The sequence below is a fragment of the Cornus florida genome, unplaced genomic scaffold (assembly GCF_030987335.1).
Source record: "Cornus florida cultivar Cherokee Brave unplaced genomic scaffold, ASM3098733v1 CherokeeBrave_3.0.0_Hap2_Chr04, whole genome shotgun sequence".
Lineage (NCBI taxonomy): Eukaryota > Viridiplantae > Streptophyta > Magnoliopsida > Cornales > Cornaceae > Cornus > Cornus florida.
Genome location: NW_026775574.1, coordinates 102,777,553 through 102,796,983, shown reverse-complemented (window position 1 = coordinate 102,796,983; position 19,431 = coordinate 102,777,553). Strand labels below are relative to the sequence as shown.

The window sequence follows — 19,431 nt, the reverse complement described above, 5'->3', positions numbered from 1 at the left end:
ATTTAAACACCTGTAAACTTCAAACTCAACAGTCTGTCCATTTCCAATATTGTATGGACAATAAGAGCTTAATTTGGCTGAGAAATGAATGCGCAAGGGAATATAAGAGCATCGACAAAATGAGTTTATCTTACATAGAAGAGACAAGTGTCGGAACAAACAGTTTACCAAACAGTAACATTTTCACTTGTCAACAACCTAAAGCAGACAACTGAGTCTCCATTTGAATCATAGAGAGAAACAAGAGGAAAGGAAACTCCTTATAAAGATCTTTCCTTCCCCTGCTTCTTATAAAGATCACAGCACCCAAATTAAAGCATGCCCAGAATGTAGAAAAACATGGGAATAGGAAGATACACAAAATTTATTCATAACCACGTACTATACGACAAGATATAGATACCATTTACAAATTATGTGCGTTGAGTATTTAACAACCAAAAAGAGCAGCACATGGAAGGACTAGATCACATTATGTACAGAAATCATCATCAATTCAAACCAATATGAGAGGCAACAACCGTATCACCTGCCAAACCGACCATCCTGATGATGCACATTCCCATTGCTCATCATCTTATCAAGAACAACATTGAGGTCCACTGAATTTCCATTCTCCATTAGTTTCTTCACCGTTGCTTTTACATGATCCCTCCGGAAACCCATTGCCGTAACCTTCTCGATAATATCATCACTTGGAACCTTCTCTCCACTCTCACCAGAACCAGATTCGCTACCGATGCTAGAGGCAGTTGGCAGTGCATGTGGTAATATCTGGGCTTTTGGGAGTCGGGCGTAATTGCTTCCGTCAGTCAGGTTACAATGGGGAGGAGGCACTTTTGATTTTTCCATTGTTGAGTTGCCATAATGGGACGAAGATCCAACATAAGGATGCATATCCCCGAAATTAGCTGGCCCAGGTGTCTGGGAATACCCCATAGGGAAATCCAAGTTAGGCCCTGGCCTCCTAAAGGGTTGACCATGCATTTGTTGAGTGGAATCCACAAAGAACTGCTGGCTGGGGAACCCACCTGGCGGCTGAGATGGCATGTAATGTGTTTCTTCAAAATGATGGTCCAATGGAGGATGGTTTCGAGGATTAAATGCAAGAGGAGGATGAGGTTGAGACAACTGTTGTGGTTGTGACACTTGAGGATGTTGAGGGGCTGGTTGATAAAATTGATGATATGTGGATTCTAAAGTTTGTCTCAGTGGTTGGTAGTATGATTCAGCCAGAGTGGAAGGAATTGAGTTCTGCGGTATTTGACTAGTAACCTGTGCTGCTATAGGTGCTGCAGCTGGTGGTGGATTTTGATAGGTTAGGATCGGAGCACTGGGAGACGGGGTAGGATGAGCTAGTGAAGGAGCACCAGAAAAAGCAATTGGCTGGTTCATCTGCTGAACTGAGTCAGTTTGAACAACACAGTTTCGTTCTTCTGATTGTCGGTTATGAATCAAACCTTGAAGTTTTGAAAGTCGAAGCTGAGTTTCTGTTATTTCTTGTTTATCCTTTAAAAAGAGTATACCATCTTCAACCTGCAAGAAGTTATTTATATTGCTCATAAGCAGTATCCAATATGTATGTATATATATACTGTTACAATTGTGAAGAAAGAAATTAGCGCAGGAGAGTAGAAGAAGAACACACATAAACACGAAAAAGAGAGGGGCTTGCCTCATTATGTATCTTATATAACGTGATAATAATTTCAATATGGCCCCAAAACTTATTATACCGATTCCCAACACTGCCCCTCAAGCTGGAGCAAATAGATATTTATCAAGCCCAGCTCATTACATGGTTCGGAGAAATGAGTCTTCCCAATGCCTTAGTAAAAAGATCCCCCAATTGAGTCTAGACTGTACATAAGAAATGAACGTCTCTTTACTCATCACCAGACTCATCACCAAATCTTTTGAGAATCTACCTTGATATGTTTTGTCTTCTCATAGAAATACAAGATTACTAGCAATGCACATAATAACCTGATTATTACAAATCACTTTCATGGGTTTATCACCGGAGAATCCCATCTAATGTAAAAGGGATTTTCCCCACATCATCTCACATGTATGAGCCCTTTCTCTATATTATACCTCATCACTTGATCTCACCACATGTCGTAGAAAGGGACACATGTTGCGCTCAGTTCACGAAACAGATATTGCATCTATTGGCACGTGTAAGAATGGTTACATGTATCTAGTAGTGCGCCCACCTGAAATGGGTCGGATACTGGAGAGTGGAGTTCAGTATGTGCCATATCTGATATGCTGCCTCAGCCTTTGAATACATAGTCCTAACTCTCTCCCATCTCTCACCATATCATTCTTTCCCATTTCTTTGAATGTGAACCATTTGATTTCTCTCTTTGAAGAAAACCCAAACTTACAGTGCGCAGAAAGTTCTTCAGGACTAGCTATACCTGGAATATATAGGATGCTCAGAACAAGAATGCAATGGTGGCATATTATCTGTCATAACAGAGGTGGGTTTCTTGGGATATTACCTTTCATAGGCTAGTCAACAATTGAAAAGATGAGGCAACACTGAAGCTCTTTGAAGTCTTGTATAAAGAGATTAATTTGAGAGGTGTGGATGCAATGAAGCAGAGACCCCAAAAGACAGGGGAGGTTCAAAGTTAAAATGAAATTGTTATATCTTATTGGATGCTACTACAGATGTTACTTTTCCTTCAAGTGGAATATGGGGCACAAAAAATTCTTCCAAGTTTAACTTGGTCAGCAGTTCATGGGAATATCTCAACAATTGTTAATTTAGTCACAAGATGTCAATTCTTTCTAATTGGTGTTGCATGTCCAAAGACAGAGAGGATGGAGACTGGGGATCATTTGTTCATTCACTGCATTATGGTGATGGAGGTTTGGGATTTGTTGATAAGATTTGGATGGCGTGGACATTTCTTGGTACTTTGTCCAAGCTGTGCACCAGTTGGTTGGGCGAGGGGGTTGGTATGAGGAAATGAAAAGCTTAAAATGCTACCCCTTTTAGCTAATTTTGGTGAAAAGTAATTGGACTATTTCTTTGAGAAGATATGGGCACTTCTTTACAGAAGGTGCCTAGGTTCACGCTGCATGTACTTGGGTTGTAGCCTTTCATTGGCACTCTTTACTGATAAACTTTTACTTGTAAAAGAAAAGGACTTGCACACACTTCTGGCATATTACCACAACCAATAAATTGGAGCAGCAGACTGCTCTACCCAACTACCAGCTACAAATTTTCTATCCACTACTGTTGATGCACTTTCCAATAATATCCAAGAGACTATAACTTCAACTCCAAGGTGGCTTAAAAATAATAAGTAAAGCCTCTTATCAGAAAGTCAAGGAAGGGGAAAATAACTATAATTCTACACATATTGCCCGTTGTTGGTCCCCAAGATGAAAGTTTCCATGATGAATAAAAACATCATAATATATAAAGGCATTGTTGATGTAAAACATACCTCTACTAGAATATTCTCCAGCTGCCTCAAGTTTCGATCTGTTATCCCATGATTATATTCAGCAGAGTCCTTCAGATCATCTACAGCATTCTCAACCTGGTGAGTTTTACTTTCCAGTTGAGAGAGCCTTGCACTGAGACCATCCACCGCATGTAGTAAGTCGTCAAAGTACTTCTTTATTGTCCGATCAATCTCAGTAACTAATGTCATCCCTATTTTCTCACAACCGACCTTTACAGAATCAATGTGGCCCATAGTGTTGCAGTTCTGTACCATTGAAGCAACTCAAAAAAAAAATACTAGTTTAAGAATAGAAATAAACAAAAATGCACAAAACATAACACCCACAATTTAAGGGGAAAAACATAACCAAAGAAATTGCAAGCTCCATGAACTTAATGGAATTTGTTTACTGGTTTTAGTGGTTTAGATCCATTCCTATATCATTTTATTACTTGATTAATGTAACAACTATACAAGTATACAGCTAGTGGCAAGCAACTCTATGCGGACAGTATGTACCAAAATTGTGCAAAAATCCATGATTGCACAATCAAGATGCAAGCACCTGATTTTTAATGCCATGGACAGAACTCTGCACATCTTTATTACAATAATGAATAGACAAATTGTTCTTCCAAAGTCATTAGGTGAAGAAAATGAATAATGAATAGACAAATTGTTTTTCCAAAGTCTAATGGTGAAGAAAATGAAAATGTAAAAGAGGTCTGAAATTTTGGTCTGACATCCCACAAAATGCTCCCAATTATGTCAATCCAAAATAAGAGTGTAATCAATGTAATATATTCTCTCATAAGTACCATGTAAACTACTCACGTGGTATACACAAACTAATATATGCTTCCAGTCATTTCCATACACAATGCAATAGTTGCATTAAAACTGTTGTGAAATTAATCAGAAACTCTAATACCATTTTGCCTTGAAAAAACAAAGATTAGCTTTCGAATAAAATGAAGTAGGATGCAAAGAAATGCAACAAATAAAGTACATAATACTTTAAGTTGTTTGGATTGAAATCTATGTTCACGGGCAAAGACGATCAACGAACTTCACTAGGATAAGGAAATTACAAGTGAATTTTCCTAAAGAACCCATAAAAAGAAAGGGTGTTAAACCAAAACCCTCAAAAGAATTACAGATCAAACCTAAAACATAAACACTCTTAATTAGATCTATATGACATGGACTCTTCAAAAAGTAGTTGAAGTACCCGTGTCGAACACATTGGGACATGGGTTTGGGATGTGTGCCCAACTTTTTGGTAGTGCACCTAAAAAGCATATTCGATTATTCTATTTTATTATATTATTACTTCAAAACGAGTGAAATGCTTATATTAAACACTATGTAAAATGAAATAAATATATAATTTACTCTATAAAACATAATGAAAATATTAGATAATATGAATATTTAGCAGTGTCCCTGTGTCCTCTAATTTGAGGATTTGATATGTCTGACAACTTGGATACATACTCGCACCTAACACACGTACCCTAGTTCAGGTAACATAGAATTGGATACATTAGCCAAAGCCATATGGTGGTACAGGAAGTCTGAAAAAAGATACACGTAGATTTACTCTCCAGAGCCATATAAATGAATGGCTCTTAAATTTCCAATAAGCCAACATGAGCTCCCCACAAGGGGAGGACCCCTCTCTAACTTAGCAACTCCTATTCCTACCATGAAGTCCTTTTCAATAGAGCTCTTGGACCAAATTTCTTACTGAACAAGGAATAAAAAACTAAAAATTAATTTCTTCACAAGAAAATTCCCTAAAGGAAGTTCCAAATAAAATAATAATATGAGAAAATTTCCAACAAGCACCATCCTGGATCTAATTCCATACAACTGCCAAGTCTTCTCCATCAGACTTGAAATATCCACCATAGTTGCATCATCATTGTTTTAGCAAAACCTTATGTATATGCTAACGAAAAAAGCAAAACTCGAGCCAATGATCCTCGAAAAGCAAAATTGCCAAAGGCATTACCTAGCATGTCCCGCTTAAACGGGATGCTTTAAGGGGAAGACTAGAGATAAACCTAACCTTCAACACTACTTTACACAATGTGGCTACTCCCACACTCGACTCTGCATCCTCACGCTTGTCAGCCCTAGTTGAAAACCAAAGTTGTTCTTTCCGTCAATTCTTTTCCACTACAATCTGCAAAAACGAATTTTTACCATCATCACAAACATCTGAATTCCTAGTAATTTAATGGCGCAAGAGCAAGCCTTTGAGTCTGAAACTTTACAAAATTTCAACACCCAGATACCAATGCATTGAACTTGCGAAATTATGCATACCTTTAATACCAAAAGGACCTCACAAAAAGTATCCAATGAAAAACCCCAAAAAGAATACAAAGTAAACTTGACACCTAAATTCTCTTAATTGGATGTGGTCCTCAAAGCACCAAACAGGAGATGTGTATAGTTGCTCCCAACACTCCCACAATGGAACTTGCTCCAGCACATAGAGAATACCTGCTCCTCATGAGGGAATCTACCTTTCCCTCTCCCAAATTCATACCACAAAGTCACTTTTGATAGTTAATTGTAAATAGTTCATTTCTTCCCCACGAGAGAACTAAAAAAATATATAAAAGAAAAGAAATTTGATCCCATCTCTCCAAAAAAACCTACACAATTTTCATAATATATATAAACTAGTATAACAGCAAGATTCTAAAAAATATATACAACAGACACACAATTATTCTAAAAATATAATATTATTCTAAAAAATTATATATATATATATACACACACACACAATTACACACAGAATAAATCATCCTATGCTGGAAAGTGGAAACCCATAATGTTCTCTAAAACCCATCACGCCTAACAATACTTTCCCAAATCAACAAAATGTAAAACGTATATGATATATACACACAACGCTATCAATCAAATCAAAAATTACTTCAGTTATTCGAAAGTTCACCCACTCTCTAAATTGTGTGTATTTGTGTGTTTGTGTATAGAGAGAGAATCATACTCTGAGAGTAAAAGGGTATGAGTGTGAAGTCCCGAGGGGTTGAAAAGGGGGGTAATTATAGCTTCGATCGTCATCTTCTTCTTCTTCACTATCTTCTGGAGTGTTGGAGAAGTCGAAACAGTGTTTGGTTTGGGAGATAGAATAATCCATTGATATTTGCTTGTCGTCCATGGACTGTGAATACTTCATTGATTGAAATTGAAGCTACCACCACTTTGTATTTATTCACGAATTGGAGAGATATGGGTATCGACTTTCCTTTTCTTATGTATTCACGAATTGGACCGCTGAAAAGGTATCACCCTGCAGCAGATTTTTTTGGTGGCTGTAGGTTGGTTAGAGGCTTATACCCAAATTCTCTTAACTACCAGTCCCATGGGCTCAAAATAAAAAATTATTTTATTTATTTCCTTTGGGCCACCAATTTTTCCTGTAATTACCCATACATGTGGGATGAGAAATTACATGTGTCGGAAGGTAGTGTATGTGGGACAGGAATTGCATGTGTCCAATGGATAGATCACGATTGCATGTGCCCAATGATAGATCATGGAGTAGTTTGTATATGTTGGACAGGAGATTGCAGGTGTGCGATGATAGTGTATGTTGGACGAAAATTGCATATCCCCAATGATGGATTATGGAGTGTTCTAAGATTAAGAGATCTGGCGCCAAATTTTTAACTCTTCTACAATATTGTTTCAAGCATGACTCCAACACTTAACCTTGTCTTTAGAAAGTTTTTTGAAAAAGAAAAAAAATTGCCATTAGGGCTAATATCAATTTCGGGATTAGTTAGAAAATTACAATCCAGCAAAAACTTATTTTTTTCCTGCAGGGGACAGTGTTCAAAATAAAACTCAATGTCAAGCTACCATGACTAATAAAGAGAGACCAGTCAGTACAACACTGCTTATGCTCTGTGGGTTATTTTAAAGTTAATTTTGATGCAGATTACTGTGAAAAGAATAAAAATAAAAGAGAGAGAATCTCATTATCTTTTTTTCCCATAAGTGGGCAAAAATAGAACAATGGGTCCTGCTTTCAGCAAAAAAGAGAAAATGGAACATGGTTAAGAAGCACCGACGTATGTAAGTTTTAGCAACCTTTCTCCTAGGTGACGGGGGACGTCACAATTCCCGACTTGGACCCAACATTCTCGTTGGCTTGACCCTCGTGAACTTGTCTATTCTCTTCCCATTTTTGGCTCATTAGGATTGGCAATAATACCATATATATCATATATATCTTATTATATAAATATTGTTCACTTTACACACTTTTTTATATCCACAATTTTCAAAACCCCTCCACACAAATTAGTAAGCATCAACACATCTAATAACCAGCAACCTCACTAACATGGAATATCACAATCCCCTTGTTAGGGACATGGGCTTATGCATGCTCCCCCAATTTTTGGTTGATACCATTTGTCCTTTTTGCATCTTCTTGTTCATAATTTTAAAAACAAGTCTATACATTCACATGTATAAATATTAACAACCTTTCATCTGCCCCAAATGATGTGGGACATCAACATATAATCCATGGAATATCAATTAATAATGAAACCATTTTAAATTTTAAAGAATTTAATTTCAAATTCATTTTTCATTTCATTCCCACTTTCATAAAATTATATCAAATACAATATTTGTTTCCATATATAACAGGACCAGTATTGAATTATATATTGACGGCCACGTGGTCCTTTATTGGGTAAGTTGTAAAGGAAGTTGGCCGGAATGGGAAATCTGCGATAAAATAATAATTGGCGTCTTAAGTATATAATCCCAACAAAACATGTTCTTCATGTATGTTCTTTTGCATGTATGGTTTTTGAATTCTGTCTTTAATTGCAATTCTAAAACATCATAAAACAGGCCAATTCTAGTCATATACTCATATATGATATACGTGTGTAAATAATACATTATATACACGATAAGACTTACAAAGAAGAGTCCCTAGCAGATGACAGAGAACACGGAACCAGATTTTCAAGAAGTGCAGGAGGACAATTGCGGCTTCAAATGGGACGACGAATCTCAGCTATACTTCCACGCCAGGTTTCTCTCACTACCTATTATTTTGTCTTCCAAATCTGAATTAGGGTTTTCCAATTATTTTGTCTTCAAATCTGAATTAGGGTTTTCACAATTTAGATTTATAATCATGATGGGTATACTTTAATTGGTTGTTTTAGGGTTTAAGATCCCTATATTATGTTACCCTTTTAATTACCTTTCTAGTTTATGCCATCAATATTAGTAACTTTGTCAATGTCTCATTGGTTTGTGGTATTTTTTTTTTTCGAAAATTGAAGCGAACTCATTGGTTTGTGGTTGCGTGGTAATATACTTACTGTTCCATTATTGTGGTGTTTTTCAAAGAAAATTCTTTATGTTTTCCGTACTTTGTATGCCCTCAAGCTTGTTTAGAGACTAAAACTAATTGAGATATCTCAGTTTCAGACATCTGTAATATCTATTGGTTAGAGGTTGCAAGTGCTTAAAGCTTAAAATTGAGAAGCATTGGCGGTTATTGGATGCTATGGGGGCAATTTGCCTAGTGAATTTAACGATTTCTTGTTCCTTACTTTTTCTAGAAATGATCCTCATCATAAAGGCGTTGTAAATTTTTTTTCTAAATGCCAAGTTGCCAACTTCTTTTCTGGTCTTTACTCTTTGACATCTAACTCGATGCAACTCATCATGGCTAGTTATTTTGGTTATCGTTAGGAAAATCATTGCCACGTTTGTTATTGTTATCGCAATTGATGCAGAAATGGTACTTCCTCAAACCATTAGTGTTCTTCTGTTTATTGCACCTAAGTAGTGGAAACTGCTCTTATTACTTCTGTTGTAGCAACATAATGTTCCAATTGTGTTGTGAGAGAATTCTGGGTCTTTACTATTTGGTTGGTATATTTACTTTTAACTTCATTTGCTACATTCATAACCCTTGTCTGGCTTAATCTGCTGCAGTAGTGGATTTTATCATGACCCAAGTGCTGGCTGGTACTACAGCAGTAGGGATGGTCTCTATTACAAGTTTGAGAATGGGAATTATGTCCTGTTGGAATCGGAAAAGGTTAGGATTTGCCTTATTTGTTTATTTTTTGCTGTGAATTGTTTATTGTTGATGCTTGATTCTCAGATTCTGTTAAGTATATGCTGTTTCAAGTTGACTAATTCTAAATACTGTTACAACATCATGCTAGGGTGATCAACCTGAGTTGAACCAGTGTGGAGGAACTGATGAACCCACTACAGGTGAGCTAATGCACATGCCTATTGCTATCATGAAATTATATACACTATAACTATATTTCCATATACAAATTGATGACCACATGAGGGAACCACCATTCCTTTTTTTTTTCCTCTTCAAAGGTTCAAGCACACACACACACCCACTATATATTTTTGCCCCCACCAGGGCTCAAACACTCGACCTCCCCAAAGGGGGAGGAGAGCTTATACCCACTATTTTTCCATACGAAGTATGGCCTGCAAATAGCATAGAGGTTTTGCGCCTTGCTCATAGAAAATGTGCCATGTGCTTGAAGCTATGATAATTATTAAATGAACTGGATGATATAACTGTTCTTTTTCATCTCTTATGTTGAAGCTATAAGAAATATTTAGTGGATCAAATGAACTTAATTGTCTATTGCATCATATAATTGAGAGAGAAACAAGGATAATCCTTTAGCATTTGACATTTGGCTGGTTAAGATGTTTGTTCCTATTATAAGCTCTGTCACTCTTCATCTCAACTGCGATTGTCCTTGCGGCTTCTATGCCGTCTTTACTCATCATTAACACCATCTCTAACAGTGTATTGTGGACACACAATGTTGTATCATGTATGTGCCATGTTTGATGGTTACATGAAATTATATGTGTATAACTACTACGTACTTTCTACATTGGTTTATCATATTTTTTTAGAAGCCTCGGACTTGCATTTTTCTACATTGACTTTAATGTGTTAAGTATTTCTTATTTCTATATTTCATTTTTATCATTAACAGCCTGCACGGAGTGTGTTAACAGTGATCTACATGAAAATCCACCTCCTCCATCAGAATGGTATATAGAATCTACCTATTTGTTAACTTCATTCTTGATCCTTGCAGTTGTTTTTGTATGTCTATCCTAACAACTACAAACTGCTATTGTCAGGTTAGAAGATACACTTATTGATCTTTATCTATCCGGTTATTCCAATCAAGCAATCAATGCTGCGTGCGATACAAGGGTGCTTGTGGAAACAGATGGCATGGATAGCTCAAATTTGTCAGCTGATGGTTTGTCACAAATATTTTTGTACCCATTTGGAGAGAGACTGCTATGGCTAGAGCGGGACCTGAGTAGGTCTGCTTTGTTGAGGTGCAGGAAATGATGATTCTTATGAACTAGAAGAAGGTGAATGGATTCCGGATGACAGTCATGGTGCAACTGATTCAAGTGGAAATGTCTTAGATGAGGGTTTGTGTTATTTATAATTGAATTCTTTAGTGTCATCATCATGTTAAAGTAACCAATTTTGGGTTTCACCTGTTTTTTCTGCCTTGGGGAATGTGTACCTTGCCAGCTTTTCCTACTATAAACCCCTTGGCTTTTCTTATAAAGAGACACTTACAGGAGAATTGTGTGCCTGAGAAAGTACTATAAACCCAATGGTCCAATTAACACTCTGTCTTTGGAGTTTACTGGTCTGGTTCTCATTCAGTTCTTCTTGCTACCATGGCTTTTCTTTTCTTTTCCTTTTTTTTTTTTTTTTGTTTTTTTTGGGTTACGTAAATACTCACACACCCCAACATATGCCCACCATGGGACTTGTCCTCATCTCCCCTTTGGGGAGGAGAGGTTATACCACCTAAGCCAATGGCCAAGTGGTATTTTCATTCCATCTTTTGTTATTTGGAATGTGATCAAGATCCATATGATTCTTATTTCATTCACTTAAAATCATTTACATGATCGCCTATCATTTGAAGAGTTGTGTTGAAGGACATGAGCATTTTTTTCTCACAGTTGCTTCTTGGGATGAAGAAAACTGGAGAGCTCAGTATGGTCAAGTCATTCAATCTGGTGAAGAGTCAGTGCCAGATTTATCAGCAGTCGATTTATGGGATTGGACAATAATTGCGGGGACCAGAAAGGATGGAAAAGGTCAGGTGGCTAGGCTGGTTGGGAGACTGGTAAAACCGTCCACTAAGCTTCATCCCTCAATGCCATCCCGCGGTGGTGTACTAAAAACTGCTCCAATACGTGAAGTGCGTCTTGACTTGGTACGAGTTACGTCAGGTTGGCCATTTGCCTCTATTTATCTTACAATTAATGTAATCCTTATGCAGTTTTTAAAAGCTCATTTGCTTTTGGTTTTATTTTTTTCTTTAATCTGTTTTCTCAATGCTCCATGTGGTTGTAGTTAATGGTAAAAGAGGATGTGAAACTTGAACCGTACCATCTATTTCCTTGGGATAATTCTTATAATATAGATTCTATGCTTTTTCCTAGAGATGCAACTTGTGCCCGCACCCCAATCCGTTTTTCACTAGATAGTGTTTTTGTGAGTCAGGCATGGGTTGAAAGTTTCAACCCAAATTGTATTTGGGTTGGGTTAAGATTGTGGTGTTGGTTGATTCGAACTGAACCCCAACCTAGACTAAATTGAGTAACTCGAGTTTAACTTGACTTCTAACCCGTGTTTATCTATTTGTATATGTAATTATATGTATAATGCAATAACGATACATTTTTTGGCAAGTGTAGAAACAATAACACTATATGGATTGGATATATACGCACACACATACCATGTGCTTTAGGAAGCACTATATAATTTTTAAAGAAGAGCCCAGAACTTTCAAGTAGATATCCTAATATTAGATTACAATATGATATTCTTATCTTACCATCCAAGATGACTGTGTCACAACATCCTCCAGGCTCCTCGTCTCTTACCTCCTTAACATCAGGCAGCCGCACTTGATTTTTTGAATTGCAATTTGACTTTTTAAGGGCAGGATTGGTTTACTTCAGAACACAAAAGGAAACCCTAAATATTTATTAATATTTATAGAGTTCGGTTATGACAGATCATCAATATCTTGTGATTTTGTAGCACGAACTCCACTTTCCATACCAAATCTGTAGATATTATTTGTTGTTTTTTCTTTTTCTATTTGAGATTGATGTTCAGAGATCTCATTATCATGTTGCTAGACTCCTAACCTGTGTTTATCTATTTATATATATCATGATATATATAATGTAACAATAATACATAGATTGCATACACACACACACACACACATATATATCGTTTGTTGGAAAGCATTATATAATTCTAAGGAAGAGCCTAAAACTTTCAACTTTCCAGTAGAAATTTTAATATAAGACTACGATATGATAATTCTTATCTCACCTTGCAAGACAACTGTGTCTTTACATCCTCCAAGCTCTTTGTCCCTTACCTTGTCACACATCAAGGAGCTCCACTTGATTTCTTGAATTGCAATTTTTTTCTTTTGAAAAATTGAGATTAAGGTTCAAAGATCTTATTTTCATGTTCCTAGATACTTTTACAATTACTTTTATGATTATATTTTTGATATTTTTTTTTAAAACATTTTTGAGTGAGCCATTTCCCCTTTTACAATTACGCCATTTCCCCCTTAAAAAATTACAGCCCAACCAATCACAGTTTAAATTGTCCCCTCCCACATCACTTGACCCTCCCCTTGTGCCTTCAATTCCTTGCTCCTCGTGTTAGACCAGCTGTACCACACTTCTCAGAGGAGTCTGAAGCTCGCTGGCCATGTGCCCCTCCATCCCTCCTCACCCTTCCACATGCCCTAGGCACGTGTTTAACATTTCGTCCCTTACCTCCCAATGCCCTCCCTCTACAACTTGATTTGCAACCCCCTCTCAACATCAACCCTAGTTCCAACCAGTGGCGGAGCCAGAAATTTACTTCAAAGGGTCAACCATTAACAATAATATGATAAGAATTTTCTAACCAAAATAATAAATAGCAAAGGAGGTATCTTTTTTGAATTTCGATTCTTAAAATTTTGTGGGACCCGCTAGAGGAGAAAAGAACGTAGGTCTTTTATTTGAAAATTATATTGGGCCAATGAGAGTGAAAATGAGGGGCCTTTTAAAATTTGGATGTTTTTCTGAAGGTTTTTGTATTTTCTTAGGGGTTTCGTGGGGGCATTTCTATAAATTTAAAACTTATGTATAGAAAATAAAAATAAGTAATGTGGCTCCGCCACTGGTTCCAAGCCCACTGAGCTCCTTATCCTTCCTTGTCCAACATTCCTCCTCTGGAATCAACAAGCTTTCATCTCTGCTAGAAAGATAATCTAATGTAGACACAAATGTCAGTGTTTTTCCTCCACCAAAGCCACTTGATAACATAGCCTGTCATCTTTTTCACCGTGATCTCCACCTTCTTGGCATCTGTACACAAGTCAGCCTCTATGTTCATGAACCCCACAAACTCATCTCCTACAGCTTCGAATAGGGACTGGCACCAGACATGCAACGACAACCCATAAAGGAGGATTTGCATCTCCTTCCTCTTCCTCTAAATGTCAGTGCAGCACCCTAAACACCCAACCATCTAACGTCAAGCGAAAGTCACCTCACCCATCCCCAAGTTCTCTTCCCCTCCATCTAACCTCTAACCTCATGCAAAGGTAGACGGAGATACCACAACACCACCAGCCACCTTCCAAACCCTTGCTGTCCAAGCCCCAATTTGATCCTGAGAACCCACCTCTCTATCGAACTTACCCACAAAGCAAGACTGGAGAAACTCCCTATGCTTCCATACCCTATCTTCAACCTTGAAACAAGCCCCTCCTGTTGTTGGCAGCACTCTATCTTCCCCTTCAAATGGAAGATGAGGGAGCTTTGCCACTTCCAGAAATGATTTAGCCCATTGCCCTAGTGTTACCCTTTCCATCCCCACTTGGTTCTAAGCTTTTTTTAGTTCCCTGAACACTACATCACAAACAGTTTATCTAGTTGCATGTTGCTTTCTCATTTCTATCCCTTCTTTTCTGAATATGTAAAGATTCATAAACTTTTATTTGTTAGCACTTAACCCTGAGTTTGCATTAGCAATATTACTAGTGGTTTTATCAGTCTTTTCCAAGCTTGATGTATAGTCTCCAACCAGTTTTAATTCTTTCTTCTTCTTCTTCTTTTTAAAGTCAAATCAATCAATATAGAACATGCATTTGTATCAAAATATGTTCAGACATTTCAAGTAGGCAACATATTAAAAATAAAAAAAACTAAAAAACAAAAGTTAGCTCATTCACGTGAAATGTTAATGTTTGAAGCAAAATGTTTTGAGGAAAAAATAAGAGAAAGTAAAGAAATAAGAAATTTGGAAATATCAAAAGAAATTTGAAAGAAATAACTATAAGAGTAATTTAGAATTATCTAATAATTAATAAACTAAAAAAAATGAGATCTCTGAACCTCAATCCAATATGATTGCAATATAAAAAGCCAGCAGATAATATCTTCAAATTTGGTATTTATAGTTAATCTTGTGTTGCAAATTACAAGATCTTGATGATTTGTCATGACCTATCCTTGGGAATGTTAAAGATCAACTTGTGCTTTAATTTGTGTTTTGAATTAACCATCATAGAACATCAATCCCAACTGCAGTTCGAGATGGAGAGATCAAGAAATTTAGAAAGAGAGAATAGAATGTCTATTAGAACACTTAAGCCAAAGACTAACCAGATTCGTGACAGTCGCCCAAGTGATGCTGCTTGCTATTGAGACGTTGAAAGTTGGAGAGGCTTGAGGTTTTTGTGATATTCGTGACAGTCACCTATATGGTGAGATTGTGAGATGCTAGGAGTCAAAGAAAGAGTGTTACTAGAGGCTTGAGAATTGAGACAGCCATAGTTTGAGAATGAGACTGTTAGGGAATGAAGATCATATTGTGATCTTGTGTTAGGGTTACTGTTTTAAAGTTATGCACACTTCTTCAGAAACTGTATGGTGCTTTGTGGAGCAACTAATATACATACAGCGAAATTTTTTTTACTCCCTCCGTCCCCAAATAATGTCCCCTTTTCCATTTCTGGATTTCCCATTTGGAAAGTTAATGTAGGAAATTTTATATTTTAAAAAATAGCACTGGCCTTTGAAAACTTTCTTAAACTAACAATATGAATTTTAAAACTTTAAATGGGTAGTTTTGGACTTTCAAAAGAGATAACGCATGTTTTTTAAAAAGTTGGAATCCTGAAAGGAACAAAAAAAATTAGATGGAGGAAGTACTAAATTAGATATATATGATATTTATATAATTATAAATATATGAATTTGAGTTGGGAGTTGGATTAGGTTAGGTGACAATCGTTAAGGTAGAACGACACCTCAACTCGAGCTCGAGCTGAATTAAATTTGGTTCAGGTCTTCCATCCCAAGCTTAATCCAAGTTATAGAAACCACTGTCCAAGCCCATGAAAATTCATGATGGGTTCAAGTTGCAGCCCTAACTCTGATATGTATATTATCCCTTTTCCTGTATCATTTTATTCTCACTTCTATAGGTGTTGAGCTCTGATTTTTAATTTTTTCTAGTATGCTCTCTCTCAATAACCCACACATTCACTTTACCCTATGGGGACTCAAACCCCCAACCTTCAACTTGGGAGGCAAAGGAGATACCATAGGGCTACAACCATTGGTGGTTCTCTATCTCAATAATCTGATGTTAATTGATACAGATCATTTGAATTTCCTTTGTTCAGGGCAAATATATAAATTGAGGAGTCCTAGCGCACGATACTTGGGTTCCTTGCCAACATATGATTCCTCCAACCCAACAAAAGATTGGGGCTTCCCAGAACTGTCAATGGATAAGCAAATGAGGACCATGCCTAAATCCAGTGGAAAATGTGAATCCGAAATGACAGAGGAAGTTCCTTCCAACAGGGATTTATCTTTGCTGCCAGACGGTCTCTCTGCATCAAGAAAGGTAGTTTCTTATACTGTTCCTTCTTTTGTAGAAAGTCTGTCTGGTTTTTAAAGGCATATATAATATTAGAGAAATGTTTTGAAGATACTAATAAATAAAGAAAGAGAGTCAATTCATAGATAGAAAGAAGACTGCTTCCAAGTAAACTTGCTTTAAATATCTCCCTGTTCTTTCTTATGTTTCATAAGCTGCCCCTTGTAATATAATGCTTCAACTGTGCTAAGTAGCTCCCTTCATGATCATTAGGAGTTTAGGATAGTGGATTTAGTAATAATACACTCCCAATCACCATGCTATAAGCATTATTCTGACAACTGTTTATCTAATATTTACTTCTCATCTTGTGTTGTGGCGGTTTTTGAAGTCAGCAGACTACAGATGGGCCAGTCTTTCAGTTTCCTATTGCCAGAAGATCTCATCAGCAGAATATCTAGCTATGTATTAGCATCCTAGAGGACCTAGACACTAGTTAGGATCATGGACATATTCTGTCATCAATTGGATGCAGTTTTTTTTTTCCCCAAGTAATTAGATGCAGTTGATTCTAAATAGTTCAGATTATTGAAATATTTCAGTAATTGATAAGATGCAGTTGATGTAGTTTATTGGGATTATGGATTCAGTATTTTCTTTTGATGGATTGTTATTTGGGGGTAGGGATTGATTTTTGCATCTAAAGAGATTCCAGCAGAGGCAGTAATGAGTTTAGTCTAGCTTATTTTAGTATGGTTGAAGTCTTTTAAGAAAGTTGGGCAGGTTCAAAACTACCAAACCACCCAACCTGATAACTTTTCCATAACATCATGTCAGCAACTGTTGAAAGTGCAAAAGATTTGTTCCAGGGTTGATAATTGGTGCAGATATGGGTCCGTCGGGTTCTTAAACAATAATCCAATCTATTTAAAAATTGAATAAGTTTGCGAAATTTGGGAAGTTTAGTTTACATGTCAGCTTACTTGTAGGGTGAAACACATTTATTCAATTGTGAATTAGGGTTTTTTTTTTTTGTTTTTTTGATAAGTTCAATTGTGAATTAGGTATTGAACGTGTTGCCGTCAGGAAATTAACATGTTGTCGATGCTTGAAAGACTTATCCATTACTTTCATCTACTTGTGTCATAATTAAAATATTTATCATACATTTCCACAGGTGGTACTGTATCTTTACATTTTATTCCCAACTGGTCCTGATCCCTTGTAATTTATCTTTATCGAATTTTCATTTTCATTTTATTTCTTTTTTAGCATAAAAGCCATGGGTATAGGGATAGAGCTGCTGAGAGAAGAGCCTTGCATGGTGGTTATGGTGTAAGTCCAGGACAGAAGAAATCATCATTTGATGTGGATTTTGCCCCGTCTTCTTCTGTTTCTGCTTCTCCAGAGGAGGCTGCAGTGGTGTCCTTGAACATGTCATTTGGAGCTGGTAGCTATGCCAGAAAAATTCCAGAAAGCAAGGGCTGGAAGGAGGTAAATTTCTAGATTCATGGTGTGGTTTTTCGAAGAAAATTTAGTTTAGAGGTAACTGAAGCACATTTTCCTCTGAAAATTATGGTATAGACCTCTTTAATTTTCTAGTTTAAAGTGGAACACATTTATGCAATTGTGAGTTAGGTACTGAACGTTGCCTTCAGGAAATTAACATGTTGTCAATGCTTGAAAGACTAATCCATAACTGTCATCTACTTGTGCCATAATTAAAATTTTATCATATATTTCCACAGGTGGTACTGTATATTTACATTTTATTCCCAATTGGTCCTGATCCCTTGTAATATATCTTTATCGAATTTTCATTTTTGTTTTATTTCTTTTTTAGCATAAAAGCCATGGGTATAGGGATAGAGCTTCTGAGAGAAGAGCCTTGCATGGTGGTTATGGTGTGAGCCCAGGACAGAAGAAGTCATCATTTGATGTGGATTTTGCCCCGACTTATTCTGTTTCTGCTTCTCCAGAGGAGGCTGCAGCAGAGTCCTTGAACATGTCATTTGGAGCTGGTAGCTATGCCAGAAAAATTCTAGAAAACATGGGCTGGAAGGAGGTAAATTTCTAGACACATGGTGTGGTTTTTGGAAGAAAATTTAGTTTAGAGGCAACGGAAGCGGATTTTCCTCTGAAAAATTAGGGTATAGACCTCTTTAATTTTCTAGTTTAAAGTGGAACCGTCTCCAGGCTTTGGCTGATGTCATTTAATGAATTGATGTTGACTTTCGGCTCTCCAGAAGAGCCTCTTAAAATATCGGATTTAAGGTCATCCTCTTTGATCCACATTTTTAGAATTTCCCATTTTAAAGAAATTTAAACAAATAGAACAATGGTTTATTAGTCTTCGAAAATAAAATTTATTTGAGGCATAAAAACAAAATCACATGATAAAAAGATATGAAGCTTCTGAAAGCAGGAAATTAAGAGATGAGTGGTACCACTGTAGCAGCCCAGCAATGCATCATTCTTGCCCTTGGGCAACCATTGACCATTGAAGAGTTTGGATTGACAAGATGGTGTTGTGGAATTTGAATTCCATGTATGTGCAGCCATTTTTAAAAATTTCTCAACTGATGTTTCTCTCAATATTGTGCGCAGGGAGAGGCTCTTGGCAATAGCACAAAGGGTTTGACGGAGCCATTACAAGCGGTTGGAAACAAAGGAAATGCAGGGTTAGGGTGGGATCAAAGCAGAAGAAAGTACAATTGAGTTCATGAGTTTGTCTTTCTGTTAATTTTAAATGAAAATAGGTCGTCTTTTTGGTTCCCAAGGTAGATCTCTTATGTTTTAGCGTGTCCAGTTTGGGTGTGTTCCAAGTTTATTTCTGAGCATATAAAATATGTTTTTCTTCTTTTCTTCCCTTTTAATTTTCCAATCAAGGCATTGTTGATTATGTCTTGCCCGCCA

At 36.8% G+C, this 19,431-nt stretch overlaps 2 protein-coding genes across 3 annotated transcripts; one reads left to right on the top strand and one right to left on the bottom strand.

The window, feature by feature from the left end:
* Positions 1–342: 342 nt before the first annotated feature.
* Positions 343–6,828, bottom strand: LOC132304330 (uncharacterized). 2 transcript variants are annotated; one of them, XM_059801948.1, is made up of 4 exons: positions 6,505–6,640; positions 5,548–5,664; positions 3,471–3,737; positions 343–1,536 (listed from the first exon to the last, which is right to left on the bottom strand). In XM_059801948.1, the coding sequence occupies exons 3-4, from the start codon at positions 3,723–3,725 to the stop codon at positions 526–528; spliced, it is 1,266 nt and encodes a 421-aa protein (XP_059657931.1). In that variant the 5' UTR covers positions 3,726–3,737; positions 5,548–5,664; positions 6,505–6,640; the 3' UTR covers positions 343–525. The 2 variants fall into 2 exon arrangements, with proteins under 2 accessions (XP_059657931.1, XP_059657930.1); XM_059801947.1 differs by lacking the exon at positions 5,548–5,664 and having other exon boundaries at positions 6,505–6,828.
* Positions 6,829–8,242: 1,414 nt separating this feature from the next.
* LOC132304329 (uncharacterized) lies at positions 8,243–19,379 on the top strand. Its single transcript, XM_059801945.1, has 11 exons — positions 8,243–8,576; positions 9,495–9,600; positions 9,731–9,782; positions 10,547–10,604; positions 10,698–10,822; positions 10,911–11,003; positions 11,553–11,825; positions 16,316–16,542; positions 17,788–18,009; positions 18,359–18,580; positions 19,123–19,379. The coding sequence occupies exons 1-11, from the start codon at positions 8,482–8,484 to the stop codon at positions 19,231–19,233; spliced, it is 1,584 nt and encodes a 527-aa protein (XP_059657928.1). The 5' UTR covers positions 8,243–8,481; the 3' UTR covers positions 19,234–19,379.
* The last annotated feature ends 52 nt before the right edge of the window (positions 19,380–19,431 follow it).

Bases quoted from the DNA above. Each gene is read 5' to 3' on its own strand.
- LOC132304330 (XM_059801947.1), bottom strand. From the start codon at position 6,693: ATGAAGTATTCACAGTCCATGGACGACAAGCAAATATCAATGGATTAT. The intron at 3,738-6,504 runs GTATGATTCTCT...TCAATGGTACAG, and splicing joins CATACCCTTTTACTCTCAGA to AACTGCAACACTATGGGCCA. The intron at 1,537-3,470 runs GTATGTTTTACA...AACTTCTTGCAG, and splicing joins TGGAGAATATTCTAGTAGAG to GTTGAAGATGGTATACTCTT.
- LOC132304329 (XM_059801945.1), top strand. From the start codon at position 8,482: ATGACAGAGAACACGGAACCAGATTTTCAAGAAGTGCAGGAGGACAAT. The intron at 9,783-10,546 runs GTGAGCTAATGC...TATCATTAACAG, and splicing joins AACTGATGAACCCACTACAG to CCTGCACGGAGTGTGTTAAC. The intron at 18,010-18,358 runs GTAAATTTCTAG...TTTCTTTTTTAG, and splicing joins AAAGCAAGGGCTGGAAGGAG to CATAAAAGCCATGGGTATAG.